Source organism: Ambystoma mexicanum, chromosome 1p (genome assembly GCF_040938575.1).
Source record: "Ambystoma mexicanum isolate Mex_15411 chromosome 1p, UKY_AmexF1_1, whole genome shotgun sequence".
NCBI lineage: Eukaryota > Metazoa > Chordata > Amphibia > Caudata > Ambystomatidae > Ambystoma > Ambystoma mexicanum.
The window spans coordinates 463216044-463239742 of NC_090921.1; the positions used below are offsets into that span (position 1 = coordinate 463216044).

A 23699-nucleotide genomic window follows, 5' to 3' on the forward strand; every position below is an offset into this window, starting at 1 on the left:
GCCAGTCTCATAACAAATAGGATTACAATTTCACTGCAATTTGAACCGTTTGTGGGAGGTTCACAGTTATTGAGACTCCCGCTGCTGGATCCTTGACTTCTTTTTCTTATCAAATACTCAACAAGCTTGGTAAAAAGCACACAGTAACCTGTATCTAACACATAACTTAGTTTTTTTATGTTCTCAGGAAGGACTTACTCAAGGCGGCGGACTGCCACGCCCTACCTGTTGTCAACAACCCTTCCGATTCCATCTGTGATGATGACGACAGCAGCGGACCACTATACGTCAGTCGTTTATGGCGTTGATGATACCAGAGTCGATGATGGGACCGTAGACTGCAGCACTACCGTCGATGACGGAACAGCCGTTGATGAGCTAGTCATCAGAGCCACATCCCCTGGCCTCGATTTACTGGAGACCCGGATTTCTTGGAAGAGCAGGAGCGATGCTTGGAAGACTCCCGGCTGGACAACGACTTGTGATGGTCCCTGGACGACGAGTGCTTCAACGGAGACTCCCTCGGTTTCGTCAGGTCTTTTGCCGACACCGTAGACTTTTTGGGCCTACCACCAGACCCCTTGGACTTGTCCGGCCGACCATGCTTGGACAAGGAAGAGCCACTTGCCCCCTTCGACTGATGCGGCCTCGACGAAGACTTGTTACCACTCCCCACCACTGACGCAGGCACTGTGGCAAGATGTTTCTTAGCAGGGGGTTCTGCTGACGGAGCTCAGCAACGCTGCGCAGATTTCTCTGCCCTTCCGGAAGATTGGCTCACCCTGGCCGAACCAACCTCAGAAGCAGGGTACGTGCCCTCATTAAGCCAACAACTGAGCCGTCAATTATGGTCCTTCAAGGTCTACTGCGAGAACCCCCGACATATCTTGCAGGTATACGCCGAGTGATGAGGGTAAAGACAGTAAAGACAGTCTGCATGACCATCCACTTCGTACACCTTCATACCGCAGGTAGCACACGGCCGAAAGAGAGACTTCTTCTAGGCTACAGACGACATCCTAGCCCATGAACAAACGCACGTGCAAAAACACGAAAAAACACAAGGTGATCCTAACAGTTTGGAGACGGTTCATATCTGAAGGGAAGCTGCAGGGGCGGGGCTATTTATACCAGGTGTCCTATTGGTGGGGCCTAAAGCACCCAAAAAGAATGTTGATCGGACGCTAAAGTGTCGAAGTTTTCCATAGGAAAAGTTAAAGTTACTATGGTTTCTCAGCCTGACAACAGGGAAATATTCACAGCATGTGAATCCATGAAAGATCTAAGCTGGAGAAACCGATCTACTGCGCTTAGGAGTGAATTTAATGTCCATCAGTGAGGATTGAAGAGACTGAAGTAGATTTAAAAGGTAATTTGGGTCCGTAAATTCTTTGGTAGGGCCGCCTGGAATTGTAATTATCTTAGCGGGATCCAAAGATCATATCTGATGTTAAGGGATTTCAGTATAGGTCTCATATCCAGGAATCTGTTACTCTTGGCTTGAGTGATCTTGCAAAAGTCTGGGGAGATCACGAGTTTGTTGCCTTGAAAAAGAATGGGGGAATTCTTTCTGGCAGTTAGTAGGATTTGGCGAGCCTGTTGATGCCTTATTGAAGTGGTTATGAAGGGTCTTGGTGAAGTGTTGTTGCAAGAGAAGCGAGGCCATATCCTGTGAGCATGTTGCAGTTCTAGTGATGGTGAAAAAGTGATTCAGATGGGGAGGGGATCCAAATAGTAAGGAAATTGATGGGTCCGTCTCAATTTTTTCAGGGATCCCATAAAAGCAGAGATTGTCCCTGCAGTTTCTGTCTTCCAATTCTGTGACTTCACTTTCCATTTGTTCCAGTCTTATTTGCAGGTTGTCATAGCCCTCCATTCTATCTTCCACAAAGCCAACTCTCTCCTCAGCTTCATCAAGTCCACTGCAAACATTTTTAATATCATTCTTAATGCCTTTAAGTTCCTCTTGAATACTGGAGGAGCGAGAATCCAGCGGGGCGATGCAGGAACGAATATTACCCAGTTCTTCTAGAATATTTTCCATACAGGAATTGAGAGGCGAGTTATCAGATATTGGTATGGTTTTGAATGGAGTCCACCATGTTGAAAGTCAAAAGGAAGCAGTATTAAATTGGGAGCTGAATAGAAGCCACAAGAAATTCAAGCAAAAAGAAATTCAATCAAAATAAGATGTGCAATATTCACTTCAGACCATCGGGAGTCAGTAGCGAGTAGGCCACAAAATACAATAGCAGCCATGAGGTAAAGTAATGAAGGGGCTGGGCTTCGTGAGGAGAGCTTCCGTTTGAGAGGAAGGAAGAAGTGTGGTCTCTCAGGGGAATCAATCGGTCAGCTGTGCATACAAAAAACGGCGAAAACTGGAATTATGAGGCAGTTCGCTGGTCTTAAAGCGCCTGATAGCATGGATCCTAATAATTAAATGTACAGAAAACTGCAGACAAGAGACACCTTTGAAGATGAACCCACCTCAGAGTGATGGCGGCGCCGTCACCATCACGGTCAAAGGATATACACCACGAAGGAGTCGGGTGTTGGCAATCCTGTTCCTCGCATTCCCCTGCAAGTCCCTCTACAAAGAACAAGGAAAGTCCGTCTTCAGTGGCTTCTGACGAGACGCAGGTTTCGCGTAGCTCCACTGCAGAGTCGGCTGGTACACAGTGAGAAAATATAGTTTAGGCTGTCATGGTAGAAGTCATGTAAGAGCTTAAAAAATGTATTCCTGCTGTTCGCAACATTGGGAGGTGGTATGAAGTACAGTCGAACACATTAAACGCTCATGTTGATGGTAAGCTCTCTCAGCTGCCGGAACTCAACACTTAAGCGGCCATCTCTGTCGTCACTTGGCCACGCCCCCCCTATAATGGCGATCTTTGACCAAACAATTATGAATACCAATTAAACCATGTTTTCCATGAACTTTCTTCATTATCATGTTGTCCCAGGTGCTCGACGGGGCCAAATGGACTCTTTTGGTTTGCTCTCAGTCTATATGTGGTGCCTAGGCACACTTGCCTGGCATTTATACCATAAATGTCCCATAGCAAATGCAATTTAATTATTAGCATCAAGCAGTGTACAATGTACTTCGCTTCTGTCAATTGAACCATTTGGTCCTGTTTTGTGGCTAACAGAGCTCATACTCCTCTCTACTCCCCTTCAGCTTGCATGACTGACTTCTCTCCTGTTACTCCTTTGATGTTTCCCTCCTCCTGTCCAAAACTCATCCTACTGCTGCCCCCTCCGATCTCCTCCCCACCCCCCTTATTCCTAAGATTTACCCTCTTCTAATTCCCTACCTAACTTCCTTCTTCAATATCTGTCTCTCCTCTGCTACTTTTCCTTCTGTCTTCAAGCATGCTACTATCATCCCTATCCTGAAGAAACCGTCTGCTAATCCCCATCTTACATCCAACTTTCGTCCAATCTCGCTTCTTCCATCTCAGCTTTTGTCACCAAACTTTCTCTCCTTCCCAACTCTCAACTGGATTCTGCCCTAAACACTCCACAAAAACTGCTCTCGCATATGTCCTCAATTCCCTCCTCACCGCTCGCTACTTTAAACAATCCTCAGTCCTCGCCCTCCTTGACCTCTCTGCAGCCTTTGATACCATTGATCACCCCCTACTTCTCAATCCTCTTTCTTCCTTTCTCAACTGGCTCTCCTCTTACTTCTCCAACCGTTCTTTTGCTGTCTCCTGGGGCGGTCGTACCTCCTCTACTCTCCCCCTGGACTATAGTGTTCCCCAAGGCTCTGTTTTCGGCCCCTTCCTTTTCTCCCTTTACACCTCCCTTCTTGCCCCTATCATCTCTTCCTTCAATATTTCTCACCACTTTTATGCTGATGACATTCAGCATTTCCTTTCCTTCTCTTCCTTCACTCCCGACTTCTATCTTAATCGTTCTTGTGTGTGGCCCACAGAGCAGGGTATGGGCTGGTGGCAGCTTCATGCTGAATTTGACAGGTGCTCCGAGTATCCTCTATTTTGGGATACCCAGGCCCTGCCATTGGAATCAGTTGATTCCTGATGGGAAACAACATGGCCCCAGTGGCCGCTTGCTTTCTATTGCCCGTTACCTATTTTTCCCAAAATCCTGGGAAGCCCTGACTCTGTCCCTTCCCCCTGACTGGCTGTTGGGTGGAAGTTCCATATATGGTGGTGTGAGGTCCAGGCCAGACTGGCTGGAGCCTTCCCAGTGACTGTATGGTGTGGTATGCCCTGTGGGTGCGACCTGGGTGAATGGAGTGTGTAACCAATATGCACTTCTTTATGTGGATGTCTGGTTTCTGCTGTGAGAGACAGACTGAGACAGCCCTGCCCAAAACTGGCATGAATGCAGTGTGTAGTGTTGAAAGGCTGGGTGCTTGTCCCTATCCACATTCCTTGTTGTGAGTGTCTGAGTGGGAGGAGTATGGCCTGAATGCACTGTACACCTGATTGGCTGACTGGCTGCATGAATGCCCTTATGTATGATTGGCTGCTGAGTGTGACCCAGCAGTGTGGATGAGAGACAGAATAGTATATCTGGGAACCACTCACCACTGGAAATTGTTCAGAAGCTGAGTTGACACTTGAAGAGTAACTGGAACTGCTTATCCTCAACGCGCAGCTGGAAGAAGACGACCTGCTGCTGCATTTGCTTCAACCTGATCGAACAGTGTCAAGTTCGTCGAGGACTGATCCGAGAGAGGACCTGGTTAGGCACCCTCTTCCCATGCTCCGAGGGACCATCGAGCACTGCTAACCTTCACCGAAGCACCCTGGAAGTCAGACCCTCAAAAGGCTGCTGACCGGAGACAGGGACCGCCAAGGAAAACAAAGTGAAGCACCCGGACATCGATGCCACCGAAGCCCATGGCCGTCGACCAGGGTTCGGAGTATCGCCGTAACCGCTGGAGGCCCGTCGAAGCCGTGTGGCACAGAAGAGGGCACCGCTTGATGCCGTACTGCCGACAACCGGAGCCGCCGCTCTTTTGCCTAAACCTGTTGAATGGAAGGACTCCTTTGTCTGCACCGTCGACCGCTTTATCCCGCCGGAGAAAGTCGAGGACGCCAATGCGCTGAGGAGAATCTGCCGGTGGGTTTCCCGGCACCCAAAGACCACAAAGACTTCGACGACTTGACGCCCTTGTCGGGCCACAGTTCTTCAGAAACTCTTTGCGGTCCTGAACTATCAAACGCTGAGGTGCCCTGCACACCTCATCCTCGCAGGACGTCGGCGACTAGCATCGACTGGATCGACGCCGTGGTCTCGGCACCCTCTCTTTTCATTGACGCTGTCGACGCCAAGTTCACCTTCTTCAACGCCTCTCGATGATCCGTGACTCCTGCTTTAAAGGGAGTCACTCAAGAAGGATCCATTGACGCCTCTTCAAAGAACTCTGCTCTACCAGGTACATTGGGGGGGGGGTAGAAATATTAAAGAAGGAAATAAGACTTACAGAACAATCTAAGGACTGGGCTTGTGTTAAATCTTTATTTTACAGGTTGCCCAGGTGGGGGGCGGGGGGGATCTCCACACAGAACTGTTTAACGGTGGAGGCCAGTATTCTGCCAATTGTTCTAACCAACTGCTTTCCTCCTATGTCTATTGTTGGTTGCCTTTATTAAGTGATCTGTGTGACATTTGAGTATAGTTGATGCACTTTAATGAGATTTGATAATAATTGTGGTGCCACTTTAGAATTGTATACATTTGCCATTGTTGATTTTCTGAGTACAAAGTTAGTTATTATGATAGTGTACATAACCTTGAATATTATATAAAGACTGTGTTTTAACTAATACAGTGTGTGGACATTCCTTTGTGGGGGTTTGGGGGACTACACTGTACTTAAGAACCAGCCTGCATCACCTCCTGAGAAACTAGGTCTTGATTGCTCGACCATGTATCAATAATAGAGAATCTTGGCTTGGGTCCTCTGTGCCTCTCCTCTGCCATATAGAGAGCAGAAGTACAGACACCCCCCTCCAGTCTTTACAGTGCGGAGCCTTAATGTGGTGCTTTCGGCTTTGACAAGGCCTCCTTTTGAGCCCATGTCGATGGCTGCTTTGAAGTTCCTCTCATGAAAGGTGGCTTTTCTAGTGGCATTTACCTCGGCCAGGTGGGTGTCTGAATTACGAGCACTGGTCATTGACCCGCCTTACCAGAGATTTCTGAAAGACAAGGTTCTCCTGGCTACTAACCCGCACTTTATTCCGAAAGTGCCATCAGCATTCCACAAACATGCCTCTATTGCATTACCCACGTTCTTTGCTTATGCATCCACGTCAGCGGAAAAAGCCCTGCATTCTCGGGACATTAGAGAGCACTGAAGTTTTCTCTGACTCACACACATGGCTTCAGGAAGTCCAAGCAGCTGTTTGTGCCGTTTGGGCCCTCCAACAAGGGCCACTTCATCTTCAAACAAGGACTTCCCGCTGGGCTTCCTCTACTATCTCGTTTTGTCATGCAAAAGCTTGCACGCCTTTGAGGGGGATTCCGAAGGCTCATTCTACGTGGTCCACGGTGTCGTCAGCGGGGTCGTGGTCTGGCATACAGCTGGTGGACATTTGCCAGGCAGCCTCCTGGGCGGTGCCGCATACCATCACCAGGCATTACTGACTGGGGCAGGAACATGTGGAAGATGTGCAAGTAGGGCATGAGGTCCTCCAACGCCTGTTCAAATAAGGTAGGACCCGCACCTTTTTTTTTTTCTTTTTCTATGTGCTATATCACTTACTGGGGTTGTTGTCTTATGGGTGTGATTAAGTACTGTTTTTGATTTGCCTGTGACACACCGCCACACATTGGTTGTACTGCTATGTAATATATTCACAGCATGAATATGAATCCATGAAAGATCCTATGCTGGAGAAGGGAGTAGTTTCTTACCTGTAACTCCATTTCCCCAGCGTTGGTATCTTTCATGGATTCACATGTGCTAGTCAGCCGCCCTGCAGGCAAACCTGATTTCGGGTTCCCTCTACTTTGAAGGTTAAAATCTGAAGGGAAGACGCAGGGCGGGGCTATTTATACCAAGCGCCTATTGGTGGGGCCTAAAGCACCCAAAAAGCACGTTGATAGGACACTAAGTTTCCATAGGAAAACGTGAAGTTAAAGTTACCGAGGTTTCCCAACCTGACGACTGGGAAATATTCACAGCATGTGAATCCATGAGATACCAACGCTGGAGAAATGGAGTTACAGGTAACAAACTACTCCCTTCTTCAATCTCATTCGACTCTCCTTCTCCTTCAACCCTTCTGAGGGATAAATCTAGATCTCCTATTAAATCCATTGATCCCTCTCTTACCACTTCACAAACTTAACTGCAATCATACTATGACTGCACGTTGCCCTCATTCTGTCTGGTATACTATATTCATGTTGCCTAGTTATATTGCTTACTGCGTAGTAGCTCTGTTGGTAATTTCTATTTATTCATGCTCATACAACTTTTGAATTTATCTTGCTCTTTGCTTCTCTTCGCTTTTGCTTATTCCATCTCTGTGCTCTGGTATTCCCATGATACTCTTACTTACTTTCGAACTAATCTCATCTTATTCCTCATGCCTTTACTTATTATATTCTCTTCTCTTCTATTTATCTCACCTACTCTTAGATGTTCTTCACTCTGTTGTTGTACCCCTTTCCTTCCGTTCTTCCCCATATCCCCTGGTATTGCTATAATGTACAGTTATCATTGTCCAATTGGTTTATTACATTACTCAGAATCGCATACTTTGCATTTCATTAACAATGTATTCCATATCGCGTTTTTTGTCTATGCCATCATCCTCACTGTCATTACAAATGTCTATCAAGTTTGTTACTTGGAATGTCAAAGGTTTGAATCACCCTATCCAACATGGCAAAATGATCTCCCAACTTACCAAGTAGAAATCTGATATTGTTTGTAACCCAGAGACTCATCGGAGTTCGGATAGTGAGAACTTTAAAATCAGAGCCACATGCATCGGTCATACTTTTTTCCAATGCTCTAGACAGAAAAGGTGGGGTTTCTATTTTTGTCAATAAACCTTAGTGAAGAAAATGATCCTGAAGGCGTTGGATCATTGTAGAAGCAATCATCAATAACCTACCTGTCACTATTATTAACCTCTATGGCCCTAACGCCCACAGCCCCTCTTTCTGGTCTAATTTCAACTCAAAACTCTCACAGAAATGTCCAGATAGACTTATTGTTTGTGGAGATATGAATCCGGTTCATGCCTTTGCCCTTGACTGCAAATCCTTTTCTAACTTTGTCAACTCCAAATCCTGTAACAGTTTCCTCAATTTAATACAAAATGTTAATCTCATTGACTCTCGGAGATTGTCACCCGGATTCTAAAGATTATACGTTTTATTCCCCTCCATACCAATCCTTTTATAGACTGGACTATATTTTTATTAACGCTTCACTAACTTCCACTATTTTGAACTTTCTGATCATGCACCTGTCTCTACTACCTTGGAATTATCACCAATTTCTAAACTTTCCCTTGGATGGAAATGTAACTCTTTTCTTCTTAATGGCAATTCTTTTATTGCAAAAACGAAATCTTTTATTGAAGATTTTTTCCTCAATTATCGTCCTGAACACACCTCCATTAATAACAATTGGGATGCCTTCAAAACCACCCTTCGTGGGTTCATAATTCAGTTTGCTGCCATTAAGAGACGACAATCTGAATGTTCTCATAATTCTATGCTATCTTCAATGAAAACTCTTGAACAGTCGTATCATGCTAACACGATGAAAGCCCTCATGGCCAAACGCATTGAATTTAACAAACATTGCACAGACAAAGCTGCGAATTCTATACTCCGATCCAGAGCTAAACTATACAATGGCTCCAACAAAGCTGGAAAAATGTTAGTCTCCTACTGAAAAAAGGAAAAGTCGCTCATTACCTATATCCTGTCTCCGAATGGTAATACACTAACGAAAAATGTATTTGTGATATTAGTCTCTTGACTTCTACTCCAATCTCTATTCCTCTGATTCTTCTATTAATACTTCTGAAATCCAAAATTTCTTCAACAAAAAAGAAAAAAAACTTGAACTCAATCGACCTTTCCTCCTTTAACACAGCCATCTCCCTAGCAGAAATCAAACAAGCCATATCCGACCTCAAGCCTAATAAGGCACTTGGTCCCGACGGGTATTCTGTGGATTTTTACAAAACATTTATCAACTCCATTGCTCCAACACTTATACAATTATACTCTTATTTTGTTCAAACTGGTAAAAGTATGAGCTTCTTTGGGGAGGCGCTTCTTGTACTTTTCCCTAAACCAGATAAAGATTCCTCTCTAATTAAAAACTACAGACCCATCTCTCCTATCAATTCTGATTGTAAGATATTTGCCAAAATCCTAGACAAACGTTTAGAACAATATCTCCCAAAATGTATTCACTCTGACCAATCTGGTTTTATCAAAGACTGCCATGCTTCATCTAATACTTGACTTTTATTTGATAGGCTTTGCCATTCTCAAAATTCTAATGTTCCCCTAGCCCTCTTGGCCATTGACTCTGAGAAAGCCTTTGTTCGTGTCTCTTGGCCCTTTGTTCCATTCTTTAATTTGGAATGTCTTCTCGCCGTACTTTATCAACCTGGTCAAAGTCCTTTACTCCTCTCCTAATACTATAATTCTTATAAACAACTCTCTCCTCTTCTTTCCAAGTTAAGAGGGACAGGGTTAAGGTTGTCCCCTTTCTCCCTTATTATTTAACCTTGCATTGGAACCCCTCCTACATAACTTTAGATCAAATGCCAACATCAAAGGTATCCTCATTAATAATATCGAAATAAAACGTTTTCCCACCTATGCTGATGACATCGTACTTTATTTTGTATTTATTTTATTTATAAAACACACCTGGCCCAAGGGCATCCGGGCGCATAATTTGAGATACATGCATAGTCATCCAAGACAGTCACTTGACATGGAAGTATTTACAGAGATATATACATACATAATAATTACAGTTAATGTACACATGGGATTTGCAGATTAAACAGAGGTGGTCAGATAAGCAGGGTATACAATTAAGAATAAAACACGTCAGAATTTACAAATGTACAGCAGGACAAGATGGTAGGTCTAGGTGAGTGGGTGGAGTGGCCCGTCTAAATCAAAGGGTAGTTGGGGCAGACAACCCGGCTTTGGCATGTCTTTTGAACGCATGGAAGGAATCTCTCTGAACCCTGCCTCCTCTATCCAGCATTTAATAACTATTAATAACTGTTCTGATGTTTCTGGATATAAATTAAATCTTGACGAATCCAGGTCATGCCTCTCACGAACGCTTGTAACCAAACCAATACCCCACTATTTGGCATGTCCTGGCAACCTTCTCATCTTAAATATTTACGACTCGCTATCGCAAAAGATATTCATACTACTATTGCCCTCCACACACATTTTTTAATTGATGGTTACAAAAATGTCACCCCTTTTCTTATGTTGGTGGGGGTCGTCTTGACAGTATAAAAATGATTGGCCCCATTCCATATATGATCACAACAGCAATTTACACTTCTTTTTACAAAAAAATTGACTCCCTTCCTAAATTCTTATGGAATGATAAAGTACTGCGCATCGCCCTCAGCAAAAATAAGACTTCCTAAACTTTTTGGTGGAGTGAAATTCCCTAACTTTCAATTGTTCCATAAAGCCTTCATCCTAAAATAATGAACTATCATTAAACATTATGAATCCCTCCTCGGAAATGCTCCATTATGGGTTAAATTAATTGCACCAAATATGATCTGAGTCTTCACAAATCTTCACTTCATCATTTAATTGATCTCATCAGTGAAAATCGAATTTCAGATGCTCAGGCAATCCTTTGCACCCCCTCAAACAAAATTATATTCTAACTGCTTGAATGCATATAAATTCTAATTGCCAATCTCAATTTTAATCCTATGTTTTTCTCATGTGATGGATAATTTCTGCCATCTTTATGCTTCACATTTCCAAGATATATCTGTTTGTGATGCAGAATAAACTACAAATTCAAAAGGAAAGGTGCACATGATTAGGCATATTATGTGTGTGCTCCAATTCACCATCATTCCCTCAATTGCCCTTGTGAATTTGCTTTTACATTTATCTTTTACATTCACAGATTTCTCCTCAAAAATAAAATTTCTCTCAAGTAAGGTATCTATTTGTATTTCATGCCCTGCAATGACAAAAGCACAAACCACTCTTTCACCTCAAAAAAGCTTGTACAAACCTATTCTAATGCGGCATACCTTTTCTAACATCAGCAGTGTTTTCATGAACCCATGGCATTCAGGCTCTATTTTGAATCGCCATGTATAGCATGCTGGCCATCATAACAAGGATTTCCTCCCAACTCTATCACCAGTGCCATCTTTGGGATTTGTGTTCATTAAGTTAGATAGACCCGCACTAACACCTTGTGATATGGAAAGTGTTCTTCATTCTTATCTCCATAATTATTAAGATTCTGAATTGTATACCTGAGTTCTCCTTACCATTATTATCTTCAAATCTATTCTTTAGTATCAATTTACTTTATTAAATATTTTATAATCGTCTTATCTGTTTTCAAAGACCTATCCTTATCACCAATCTTATGTCAATTTAACTTCTGATTAACTCTTATCACACCAACTGAATTGGATGACCAGTATACCGGCAATGCATTTGATCTCCCTGCATCATTATTTGCCTATGCTTAATCGGTCCACATTTCAAGGGAATGGTACCTACAATGAATATTCATATTTGATTAATATCTCTAAATTACTGTACATTAGCCCAAAAATTAATGAAGTTCGTGGTCTGTATTCAAACCTTTCAATGTACTGCATAGCTACCAATCCCTTGCAATTTAGAATGATATGCATAATTAATTATGCAAGCGCATGCAGGTCGAAATGTAAGTGATACACCACAAAACAAAAAATTCCAGTACATTGCGATGAGGTGTGGAAGAGGTTTAAGGATGATTATCGGAGTAAAATCACAGGGATGACCATTCCTTTAAGCAATAGGGTTTTGGATATATTTAGCTACTGTGTTCCTCCCAGAATTGGCATACCATTGGAGAACCTCTGTACCATCTTTTTTCAGCTTCCCTTCGCCCATGCCCTACTCTGATAGTGCACCTAAAAAGTGTGAACCTGAATATACCATTATGCTGAACACAGTGAACAAATACTTCATCTGTAACTGGATCCATAAGTGTTGTGCTCTATGCAAGTTACCATTTAAACCCTCCATCCTCCCTAGGAAACACGCTGTATGGCTGCTGGTTGTAAGCATTGAACTAAAGCCGTTTGGACTGTTAGGTGGAAAACAGGTGGAGGGGAATTGCTGGCTAGTTCCATCAAAAATAGACCTTTGAGGACTAAATAGAACATGTTTAGGGTGACCAGATAGATGTCCTGGCTCGGAAGGGAGTGTACAGCAGGGCTCAAAATTGAGATTGGATAAGCAGGAGCTAAAGGCAGTTCCTGGGTATCCAGCATTAACCAGTGACCAGGAGCTACCAATGAGGATCAAGGAGCTAGTACATAATGTTCTGCAAATGCAACTTTCACATCAGATGGAAACATATCATTGTGTTCATTATTTATGACCCCTTATGCTTTGTACGTTGTATAGATGTGTCCTAATGTTTGTTTTTAGATTGTGCCAAATGCACACAGTTAAATTCACGTAGGTGTTTTTGTGTGGAGTCTATTGGCTCGGGGAGCTAAAAGTAGTTCCTGGTAGCTGTTTCTGTCAAGCTAACCAGGTTCTTCTAGGATACATGCAGGAGCTAAATAGCTCCCACCTCCCCTTCAATTTCGAAACCTGGGACAGTCCTGGTTTATGGTTTTTCCAAATGCTAAGATGCCCTTCATAAGAAAAGGCACTAGTGACAAGAATACTTAAACATACTGCTGAATCCTCCTGATGAAATGCCTCTGAGGAGTGAGATCTCCATTGACAGGGCTGTATTGAGATGCAAATGTGAATGAGGTCTTTCTAGAATAACAGGAGTACTATGTAATGCTTGAATGTAACCTCTCTGCAGTTTCTGCTACTAAAATGCGAAGCAATAGCCACCCTGGGTGCATTTGTGATAAACCAGGAGGTCAGGTAAAATATAAACAAAATAGGCCAAATATGCCAAAAGAGGATTCCTTGTCAACAAAGAAGTCTACAGCAAAAGGCATAATGTGTTCTAGCCACAATTATTTTACATGTTTTATTATTTATTTTAATGCTTATGGCTAATATGTCTAGCCTTTTGCATAAGTTACAGTGTAAACATTAAAAAATGGATTAATAGACATCACTTGTTAAATACAGTTTCAAAAAGGACAAACAGTGACATCATTTACATTTAAAATAGGCACGACTTTCAACTTGCACTATCAATGATGTAATTCATAGAATTCATCTTCATTTTTAAAACTATATCACTATTCCAATATATACCAATGCTACCTACAGTAAATCACTTGGGTTACACACCTTTTCCCCAAAGATTACTTTATACTCTTTTACCTTATTCCGTGCTTTTGAATCTAGGTGTGATAGCTCAGTGCATTTCGCCTATTCTGTGATTTCGATTTTAGGTCCCCCCATTGAACTACAATTAATGTGATAGCTCAGTTCATTTTGCCTTATTCGGTTACCTCTTTTCTAGGTGTTCCCCTTTGCTTTCTACTGGTGGCCTCTTGTGACTGGCATCCCTTATGTGAACTATCTCCCCGTATGGCACCACAACAGCTACTAAGCGCCTGGCACCTCACAGTACCGGGCGCTCACCGGCTACGCCATGCTGTGGTCCTCAGCCTGCCTCCACCTTACCTATCTGCTCATCGTAGGGTACTCTATCTCTACCCTCACCATTCCCTAAATCAGCAATGCTAAGACATACCATACCTGTGCCCACATCTTCCCTTCCCCACACGCCCTTACCATGCACCACTGTACAGACCACCCAACTAATCCCTACCTTAACGACCCAGCTCTGTGGCTCAAGCACTTCGCCACAAAACCTACACCTAACCAACCGTGCTCACTACAAGCTAGGAGCGCCAGACTCGGCTCCAGATTGCCCAAAGCACCTTGCAGTCAACGCAGCCACATCGCCCATACACAACCTGGTACACCATCCACATCCAGCCGCCCCCCTTCTCCCACCCCTAACACAGTGCTCAAGGCAGCGCTCATCAATGCCAGATCCCTCACGGCCCACGCTCTTGACATTGCTGACCTCATCACCGTCCAAAACCTCGATTTTATTATTTTTTTTAATATTTTTTTTTTTGTTTTGTTATCCATCACTGAAACCTGGTTACATGCAGCCTCTGGCCCTCTCCTCGCCCTAGCCATTCCAAACGGTTATTCCATCATTAGAAATGACCGCCACTCCAACTTATCCAAAGGAGGAGTCGCCGCATTTATACACAAAGACAATATCACTATGAGAACTACTACCAATTCCCAATTCAGCTCTGCAGAATCCCTTTCCGTGAAACTATCCCTCTCACCGACCAACACTGCAACATTACACCTCATCTACAGACCCCCAGGCCCACTTGGTTCATTCACTGATGATATCACATCTATCTTGACCGCTAATACCAAGTCTCAGGTGATGCTACTAGGTGACCTCAATCTCAGCCTCTCTGACCCCAAGGACCATATGGCCATCGAGGTTGCCACCACCCTTGGCAATTTAGACTTCCAACAACACATTCTCGCACCTACTCATAACAAGGGCAGAACACTCGACTGGATATCTGACCTTAACTGTAATACCACCTCTAACTCTGCTTCAACCTGTTCTGACCATCATATCATTTCCTTCCACTTGCCAGCCACTAACCCCCAGCCCAAACCCACCATAGCCCCTGCAATACCCACCAGGAACAAAACGGACATTACCAGTGACAAATTGCTTCCCCTCATCCTCCCCATCCTCAACAATTGCGCCTCACAGCACAAGGGCCCTACTGCCCTAGTAGATACCTACAACCTCACTCTACTTAAAGTCATTGAGACTATAGCCCGTCTTAAAATACGTAAAGCCAAACAACGATCCCATCTGAACTCCTGGTTCACCCCGCAGTTTAGAGCTCTGCGTAAAGAAAAGCGAAAAGTAATCCTAGCACGTCCATCAAAGATTCCCTTATTACTTCACTTTAGGAAGCTATCTTCCAAGCTAAAAAAGAGACCTACAACCAACGTATATCTCAAGCAGAATCCAATGCAAAGGAATTATTTAAAATCCTTATAGAATTAGAATACCCTTCACCTGTCCCGGACTCCTGCATCAAAGATAGCACTTGGTGCAATAACATCCAAAATGCACTTCTCAACAAAATTAACACCCTGCAATCCAAAATTAATGCTAAACAAAACACCCTGCTCACTTCCCCCCCTAACTAAATTTATGCCACCCAAAATGACCTTACCATTTGCCCACAAGCCATTTAGTTTTACACCACTTACCATCCCTGAGGTTGAAAAAATCATCAGTACCCTAAAACCCTCGAACTGCCAAGGTGATGCCTGTTCGGCACCGATCATTAAGGAATCGGCCCACAACCTCGCCCCATTCATAACCACGTTCATCACTGCCTCATTCCAATCTGTAGTGGTACCCAACAATTTGAAGGATGCTTGGGTCATCCCCTACTAAAAAAAACGACTTTAGACTCAGAGACTCCAAGCAACTACAGGCCCATTACTACGGTCCCATTTCTTCTAAAAATATTAGACGGAGCTGCCTACCTACAGATACAGAACTATCTGGAAACAAACAATCTTCTAGGCACAAGACAATCTGGTTTTAGACCTAAACACGGGACTGAAACAGCCCTCTTAGACCTCAAAACCCAAATTGAGGACCTAAAAGATAATGGCAAACTGGCACTACTACTTCTACTGGACTTATCTGCTGCCTTCGATCTGGTCAACCACCAAATCCTCTGTCAACACCTGAAATCTGCAGCCTACTTTTCTGACAACGCCACCAACTGGATCAGGTCATTTCTTGACAACAGACACATGAGAGTATTCTCCCCTACCTCCTCAGCAGACCCATCGCCAGTCCCCTAGAGGGGGGGGGGGTCATGTGTATCCCCCACCCTCTACAATGTGTTCACTAAACCCCTGTTTGACGTGCTTGACTATCTGGGTGTCACCTACACAAACTACGCCGATGATACTCATCCCCATCACAGGTGATTACTCTGTAGACTCTAAATCACTCAATGACATCTACCATGTCATCCAAGCCTGGATGGCACAACATGAGCTCTGTCTTAACGATGACCAGACAGAGCTCCTCATTCTAGGTACACGACAAAGACTCAACAAGCTGAACCCTTTGTTCAGCTCATTCAATATCATCAAAGGTGCCAAAGACACAAAAACCTTGGGAATCTACCTAGATTTCACACTCTCCCTTCACAGACAAACTAATGCAGTTGCTGCCGCATCAGCTTACACATGTAGGCTGATCACAGCCTGCCACCCTTTTCTCTCTATGCAGAACTGCATCTCCCTCGCCAGGAAGCTGGTTATGTCCAAATTGGACTACTGTAAAGTACTGTACCAAGGCACTAACCAGTGCCCCCGTTAGTAAACTCCAAATCACTCAAAATTAACGCCATTAGAGCAGCCCTCAACATCCCGAGATCAGCACACCTCTCCGAATCTAGGAAGGACTTGCACTGGCTCTCTGTCGCCCAAAGGATATCACTAAAATCACTCTCCCTCACTTACAAATGCATTCACAACCAGGCCCCTTTCTACTTAGCTTCACGATTCACTCAATATATCCCTCCACAGTCACTCAGGTCAGCCCACACTCAGAGCCTTTCAATTCCCAGATTCAAGCTCCAAACAGCTGGTGGGGCTAGCTTCCCAGTTTTGGCAGCCAAACTCTGGAACACTGTGCCGCTCATTATTAGAAATTTACCATCTCTCAAATTTATTTAAACTCAAAGTTAAACTTTAGCTAGCCACCTCTGATGATCAACTGTCCTACTGAATAGCCGACTATTTGTCATTTATGCCTGACTAACCTGTACTGTTCTTGTATTCATGCCTGTACTATGCTCCTGCACTGTTGTAACCATTGTTTGAAGATATGCGCCCGGTAGCCTCAGGACCTGGTTGCGCTATATAAATAAAAATAAATACAAATACAAATATAATTTCTACCTGCAAAGACTACTAAATATGTTCCTTTTGATAAAAGTCTTGGTTATATCCTTTCCCATACGTGAGACTCAGCAGCCACAATGACCAGTGGTTCGGCCGAAAAGATGGCAGACCAAAATCTGATCGGAGGTTACTCTTTCCATCGTAGTGCAAAAATGTCCATAACTTTTCAAATACTCTTGCATTGTTGGACAGCTGGTGAGTATGTGCCTACTGATTTCTATCTGGGTCTGACAAAGTCTGCAGAATCTTTGGTCACAGGAGATGACTCCATGCTCCAATATGATCGTATACAGGAGGAGATTAAGGCGCAGGTATAATATAAAACGCCTCAGAGACTGGTTACATATTCTGGTCAAATAACTACAGGGCGTCTGAGGTGTAAATCCTTGCAATACGTATTTTGAAAAGCGCCGTTTAGTAGCTAATATGTCAAAGGATCTAGAACGGTCCGAGCATAATGACTTATTTTTCAGTTGCTGTAAACAATAACCAAGATATTCCACTTTGGTAGGCTTTAAAACAGTGGTGTCCAAGTGGAGTAGGACAGTGTTTGCCAAATCAATATGTACAACGTTACCCCGCTTAGTCGGGTGTGCCATACAAATTGAAAATGTTAGCTGCAGCTGAAGACCGGTCTGCTTTCAGTATCTCTATAAACAATTTACAGTGAGTCATCTTCCAAGTAGTTAACAAGGAAGTCACTCCAACTCCAGTCAGAGAGCTGCCACAGAGGCTGTAGCAGGGATGGCTAATAATGATTTTAATATCTTCCCCTCTAGAATATCTAGCCAACCCACATATTTCAGTGGGAGGGTCTCAAACCCATACAATTTACAGGGAACAATATACTTGAGATATTCCTCTTGGAGACCTTCAACTGAGTTGCCACCAACCTACTTATGAAACACTCAACCATCTGCCACCTACGGGTGGCCTTAAGAGATCTGAGGACTGTAGTGTAAAGAACTGGCAACACTATAAATTGGCAGTCCCAAATACAAGTAATTATCCGCCATATCCAATCTTTTTCCACCCATAATTCCAGTTGTAAGTACATGCCCAGTGGCCTTTGCCATTAATCTGCAAAATCTTGGTTTTACTATGATTTATTTTTATATGGTTCTGAGCAGCATACTTGTGATGCTTGAGCTAAAACATGGCGCTGATGCGCAGTGTATTCTGGGGGCACTCCGAGCCATAATGGATATTTATTCCATGCCTCAGTGAAAACTGCACTTGCTTTGCTAAAAAACATGCTTTCAATGTTATTTGTTGCTGAGCCTGGTATGCAGGCCTCAGTCAAGGACACTGCTGGGAAAGCTACTGGGATTCACAGGTGCCGGCTGGTACCCGATAAGAAGGTAATTTCTGTGCCAAGGTTGAAGATGAGTTATGGAATTGTTTTCCGTGGTGCTTTAGAAGAGGGAAGCTTTGCTCCTTGGGGTTACTGTCGGTTGGCCCGGCCGGCAACCAACGGGCACTCATCAAAGTGCTAATGCCAGAAGGTTCGAGAAATTGACACCCCTTTTTGAGGAGGGCATATATGCGGAGCTCTGGAAAGGCAGGTGGAAAAAACACAAAGACCTCAGGGGGGGGAGGGTGCCTTGTTCCGACCTTCCTGTGGGCTGTTGTGCTCTCGGCCTGGCTGTTAACAGGGTCTACCAGCCGCTTCTGGAGAGATGAGGGATTCAGTTACGCCCATGGTGATGTATTCTCTTTAATTCTCTATCTTTTCTGTGATTTATATCTGTGTTATCACTTGTTGCTTCTTAACTATGAATAAATAGCCATATAAGTTCTCATTATCCGCTAACTGCGTGTCTGGCTGCGAGTTATTGTTCCGTCTACCTGTGTTCAAAGTATTTGCTCTGCTCTGCAAATGTACTGGTGATAAATAACTGTCTGTGCACTCTTGGCGAGCAATACAATACTGCACAGGTATATCGATGGAGTAATGGAGTCGCACAGGTGTGCGGTCCAACAGGACAGTGTTATCTGGTTAGGATATCCAGGAAGTAAGGACACCAAGACATGGAGTAATACTTCCGCTACTCAATGCTGCACCCAAGTCCTCCATATATAATTGAATAAAAGGGGTGCAAGAACGCACCTCTGTTTAAGTCCTTTATTTGTAGACATGGGGGGCACAATGGCGCCTAAAACAACCTCAGTTACGGTAGATTCTGTGTATAATGCAAGTGCCCCAACGCTCCAATTTTCCCCACAAACAAGGTCTAGACCAACGGTATTCAAACTGTGAAACTGTGGGGCGCACCCCTCTGATGGGCCGCAGCCTCATGCCCACAGGGGCGCGAAGCCACTTGTGATTCCGCTACTAAAGAAACCTTTGCTCGATCCTGAGGTCCTGGCTAATTACCGCGTGATTTCATTATTGCCCTTCATGAAATTGCTGGAAGCCCTGGTCTCCCCTTTGTTTTCTTTTCTTGAATCGTCTTCTTATTTTGATTCTTTTCAATCTGGTTTTCGTCCTGGAAGGGGAACTGAATCAGTCCTTAGTTCTGTACTTGACGACCTGGCTCGCCTTGTGGATCATGGGGGTGTCGGCGCAGTTGTTTTATCAAATCTGTCGGCTGCGTTCAACACAGTTGACCATCCCACCCTGATCTCCAGGCTCTCTACGGCTGGGCTATCTGGGAGGGAACTTGACTGGTTCATTTCCTTCCTGGCTGACTGCTCTCAATCGGTCTCCCTCCCACCTTTACACTCTAGTCCGGTTACACTTTCCTGTGGCGTTCCGCAGAGATCTGCTCTTTCTCCCATTTTGTTGAATCTGTTTATTGGGCATCTTCTGGCTCTCATTCAGTCCCATGGCTTCTGCTTTTATTCCTATGCTGACGATATGCAAATTCTGGTCCGCCTTGATTTAAATCAGGCTGAGACGGCCAGTTGGTTTAGGATGTTTCTTCAGGATGTAAAGGAATGGAAGACGTCCAACTGGTTGAAATTAAATGGCAGCAAAACCGAGGTGTTGGTGTTTGGTACTACTTCGCCTCTTCTTTTTTGGATCAATGATTGTTGGCCTGCTTCCCTTTGTCCTCTCCCAGTTTCTGTTTTATCAGTGAAGAATTTGGGGGTTATTATCTACTTCTTCCCATGCCATGGATGATCAGGTTGCGGCTGTATATAAGAGTGGTCATTTTAAACTTTGCATACTTAGAAAAGTCATCCCATTTGTGCCTGAAAAATGGCAGGTTCCGGTGGTAGCCGGGCGTGTTATGAGTGGCCTAGATTATTGTAATTCATTGTATCTAGCCCAGCCACGCTATTTGGTCAATCGCCTTCAGTTGCTGCAGAATGCGGCTGCTAGAGCTCTTTCGGGCCCCATTTTGACACGCACATTACTCCATTATTGAGGCAGCTGCACTGGCTCCCGGTGGAAAAACGGATCTGGTTTAAGTCCTTATGTATGGTGCACCGTGCCTTCAATTCCCCTACTACTCCCCTAATCGGTGTCTCCGTTCTCAATCAGCATTTCTTGTCGTGGTCCCTCGTTTCAGACTGACTCGTACTAGCAGACGTGCCTTTTTGGTTGTTGCCGCCAAGGCATGGAACGCCCTTCCTCTGGCGCTGCGCAAGACAGCTGATCATTTTGCTTTCTGCCGTCTGCTAAAAACATTTGTGTTCTTAATTCTAGTGGTTAAGCTTTTCTGTTTTAACATGTCAGCGCCAGGGTGCCTTCGGGCGTTTGTGCGCTCTATAAATCTGTATGACATAACATCCACAGCCTGAAAAGTTGCCGGACAACAGATTAAGCAGCCTGCTGTGCAGATGTGTGGCTGGCTGCTCTCTGCCGACTTGTGAATGACTGAGATGCGTTCAGAATATGCAAACAAAGGAATGCATATTCCAAACGCAACATGTGAGCTGCTCTGAAGTCGCACACCCTGTGCCCTTCATTCTTTGTGTTGACAGCCTTTCAAGTGGGGCAATTTATAAGTGATGGCTCACTTAAAAAGCCATTGTTTGTACATGGTATCTGCTTAACATTTCAGAGTTAAGAACTGAACATGGGGCATTTTTATTCACCAGGCCAGCACAAGTATCAGTTAGCTGGCCAAACCTATGCAAAAGAGAATTAACGTGCCACACATAAAAGTTTAAAACTATATTCTTTATTTTTCTCTCTTTATTTAACACACCATAACTTTTATTTTTTTATATTACTTTATATATGGCGCATCCCTGGAAAGGTTAAATGTAATTTTTTTTGCTTAAGTATTCTAGTGGCTGCTTTGGGACATGGACTAAATGCATCCTCTGAGCATCAAAGGTCTTTTAATTGTCTAAACAAGCCAGCCACTGCCTAGCAAGCACACCATATGGCAACTCAATGTCACTTGGGACCTTGATTAGGGAAGTGGAGTTCATTGTGTGTCACCATGCAGACAGTAGTCCATGGCGAATCAGTGCAGTGATGTGTGCAGCAACGATTTCTGTGCTGCACAAGTCACCACCCTGTTGGTTAATGGTGCTATGTGGTGCTCCCCTTTCTATAACGGCACATATACCTGTTTTTGTCTGGTGTACCCAATGTCCATACAAGAGCCCACTGGACTGTTTTGTGTATGTGACTCTGACAAGCATGCCATATTGTGTCTGCACTTAAACCATAAAGTAATCAAAGAATGTTGCCTCAAATTGTAAATCCACGAGGGCAAACGCCCTTTCTACACTGCCACCCCATGATTTTCACTAGCTGCAGGCCAGCAATAATAGGAGATGCTAATGCCAGCTCGGTTAGATAAAGCACGGGCCGGCTCTTTTTTGCCGAAATAACCCCTGAGGCCTGCGCAATGGTGAGGAGATAGTGGCTGAGTAACTGTGGGCCATTTACCATGCACCAGAAGCTGGTTTGGTTTGAAATGCTTCAAAAGCTTATTACTGGTCAGTCTTAAGTTTGAAAGATGTACAATCCTTTTTATGTAGCCTTTCTGTGCATTGTTTGTCTCTCTTGTGCGGTATCCTGCCCTGTCTGTACATATAATTCCTTAAAGATGTTTCTGTATTGGGTTTGGGCATACCCACACTGAGACCCAGCCCTTCCTCCACTAAAACTCTTCAGAAACAAGATGCAAAAGAGCCCTTGTATCCCATTTGAGTGGCTGAAAATGTAAGCTGTCCAAATGAGCCTGTATGGTTCATGATTACAAATGTTATGTTAGGATGAGTATTGTGAACTGTGATGTGAGCACCAAGCCATGCATCAGTTATGCATTTAGAGATTCACACATACAATCATTTTATCAAATACTTGTTTATTTATCAAATGTAGAGATCTCTGATCACTGTTATAGTCATGAAATTATCTTTGATTTAATGCAAGGTATACAGGTATCCTAATTGGTGCAATGTGTCCCGTTTCCAACTTTCCCACTCTCAGAGAGGTATTTTGGAAAAGTTCAATAAGAGTGCACCAGACTGTCCATCTTGGATTGATAACCTTCTATCAGAAAATAATTCATATGGTTAGTCTAGCATTGCCTGTTGCGAAATACAAGGTGGTACAAACAGAACACATGCAGCCCAGGGCCAGGTCAGTGGGCCCTCAGACCCCAATAGGCTGTTCACACCGCAGTGTGCCAGTACGGATGGCTTGAATCTGCAGTCAGGCAAGTCCTTCCATAAGAGCAGGTGACAGAAAAAACATTTTCTTCAGCAGCAACAGCTGTGTTTTCACATTATAATTCTTCTCTAAAGTACTTAAATTACAATGTAATGAAAGCAGCTTCATTATATAGCAATTATTTATTCAATGCAAACTGAATTTCGGAACATATCAGTGTGACTTTTGGCTGAAGGTAATCCTGGAGCATCCTGCATTGAAGAAGAAAAAAAAAATGTAAGACAGATCGACTACCCCTCTCTTCGACTACCCCTCTCTTTGTGAAGGATGTAGATCTTCCCAGAAACACAAACAAGTGCTATACACTAGTTGAAAAACGGCATTATTTACACACACACACACATATATATATCTTTCACAGAAATAGCCCTTTTTTGAAAAGAAAAAGAGGACGGACGCCTTGTACTTTGGAACATCCACCAAAACAAAGGCGGCAAATCTTTGTACGCTTATCAACAGCTGCGACATTGAAAATACGTAAGTGCAAAACTTTAACACCAAATATAAAATAAAATTTATTAAAGCAGCAACCAAACGAGAGGAAAATAAAAACAGCCTCACTGTTTTTTCAGGTGATAGCAAAGGCCCGATGCCAAACACAGTAAATGGCAAATTGAGTTCTCGGATGTTCCAAACACGATAGAGTGGACAACAGGTCAGTGATTGGGTTGATTTGCAAAAAATCGAGACATCACCTTAAAAACACTGGTCATTTTGACACTTTAAGATACAAATTTGTATAATTAAAATGGAGTTTTTTTTACATTGTTTTTAGATCAGAAGATCTACCACAGGGGAGTGAAATTGAGTTTCCTGATTGTACTGCTGT

The 23699-nt window shown here is 43.6% G+C and overlaps 1 protein-coding gene across 4 annotated transcripts in view; it reads left to right on the plus strand.

The window, feature by feature from the left end:
• TMEM59L (transmembrane protein 59 like) overlaps positions 1-23699 on the plus strand; it is a 690169-nt gene that overhangs the window by 642315 nt on the left and 24155 nt on the right. The window contains exon 9 of one of the 4 annotated variants that reach the window (XM_069649302.1): positions 188-5424. The exons of 2 other annotated variants lie outside the window; for them this stretch is intronic. In XM_069649302.1, coding sequence (XP_069505403.1) covers positions 188-259 — 72 coding nt within the window. In that variant the 3' untranslated portion in view covers positions 260-5424. Of the gene's footprint in view, positions 1-187; positions 5425-23699 lie in introns of those variants that run through there. One more of the 4 variants, XM_069649301.1, reaches the window with a different exon arrangement.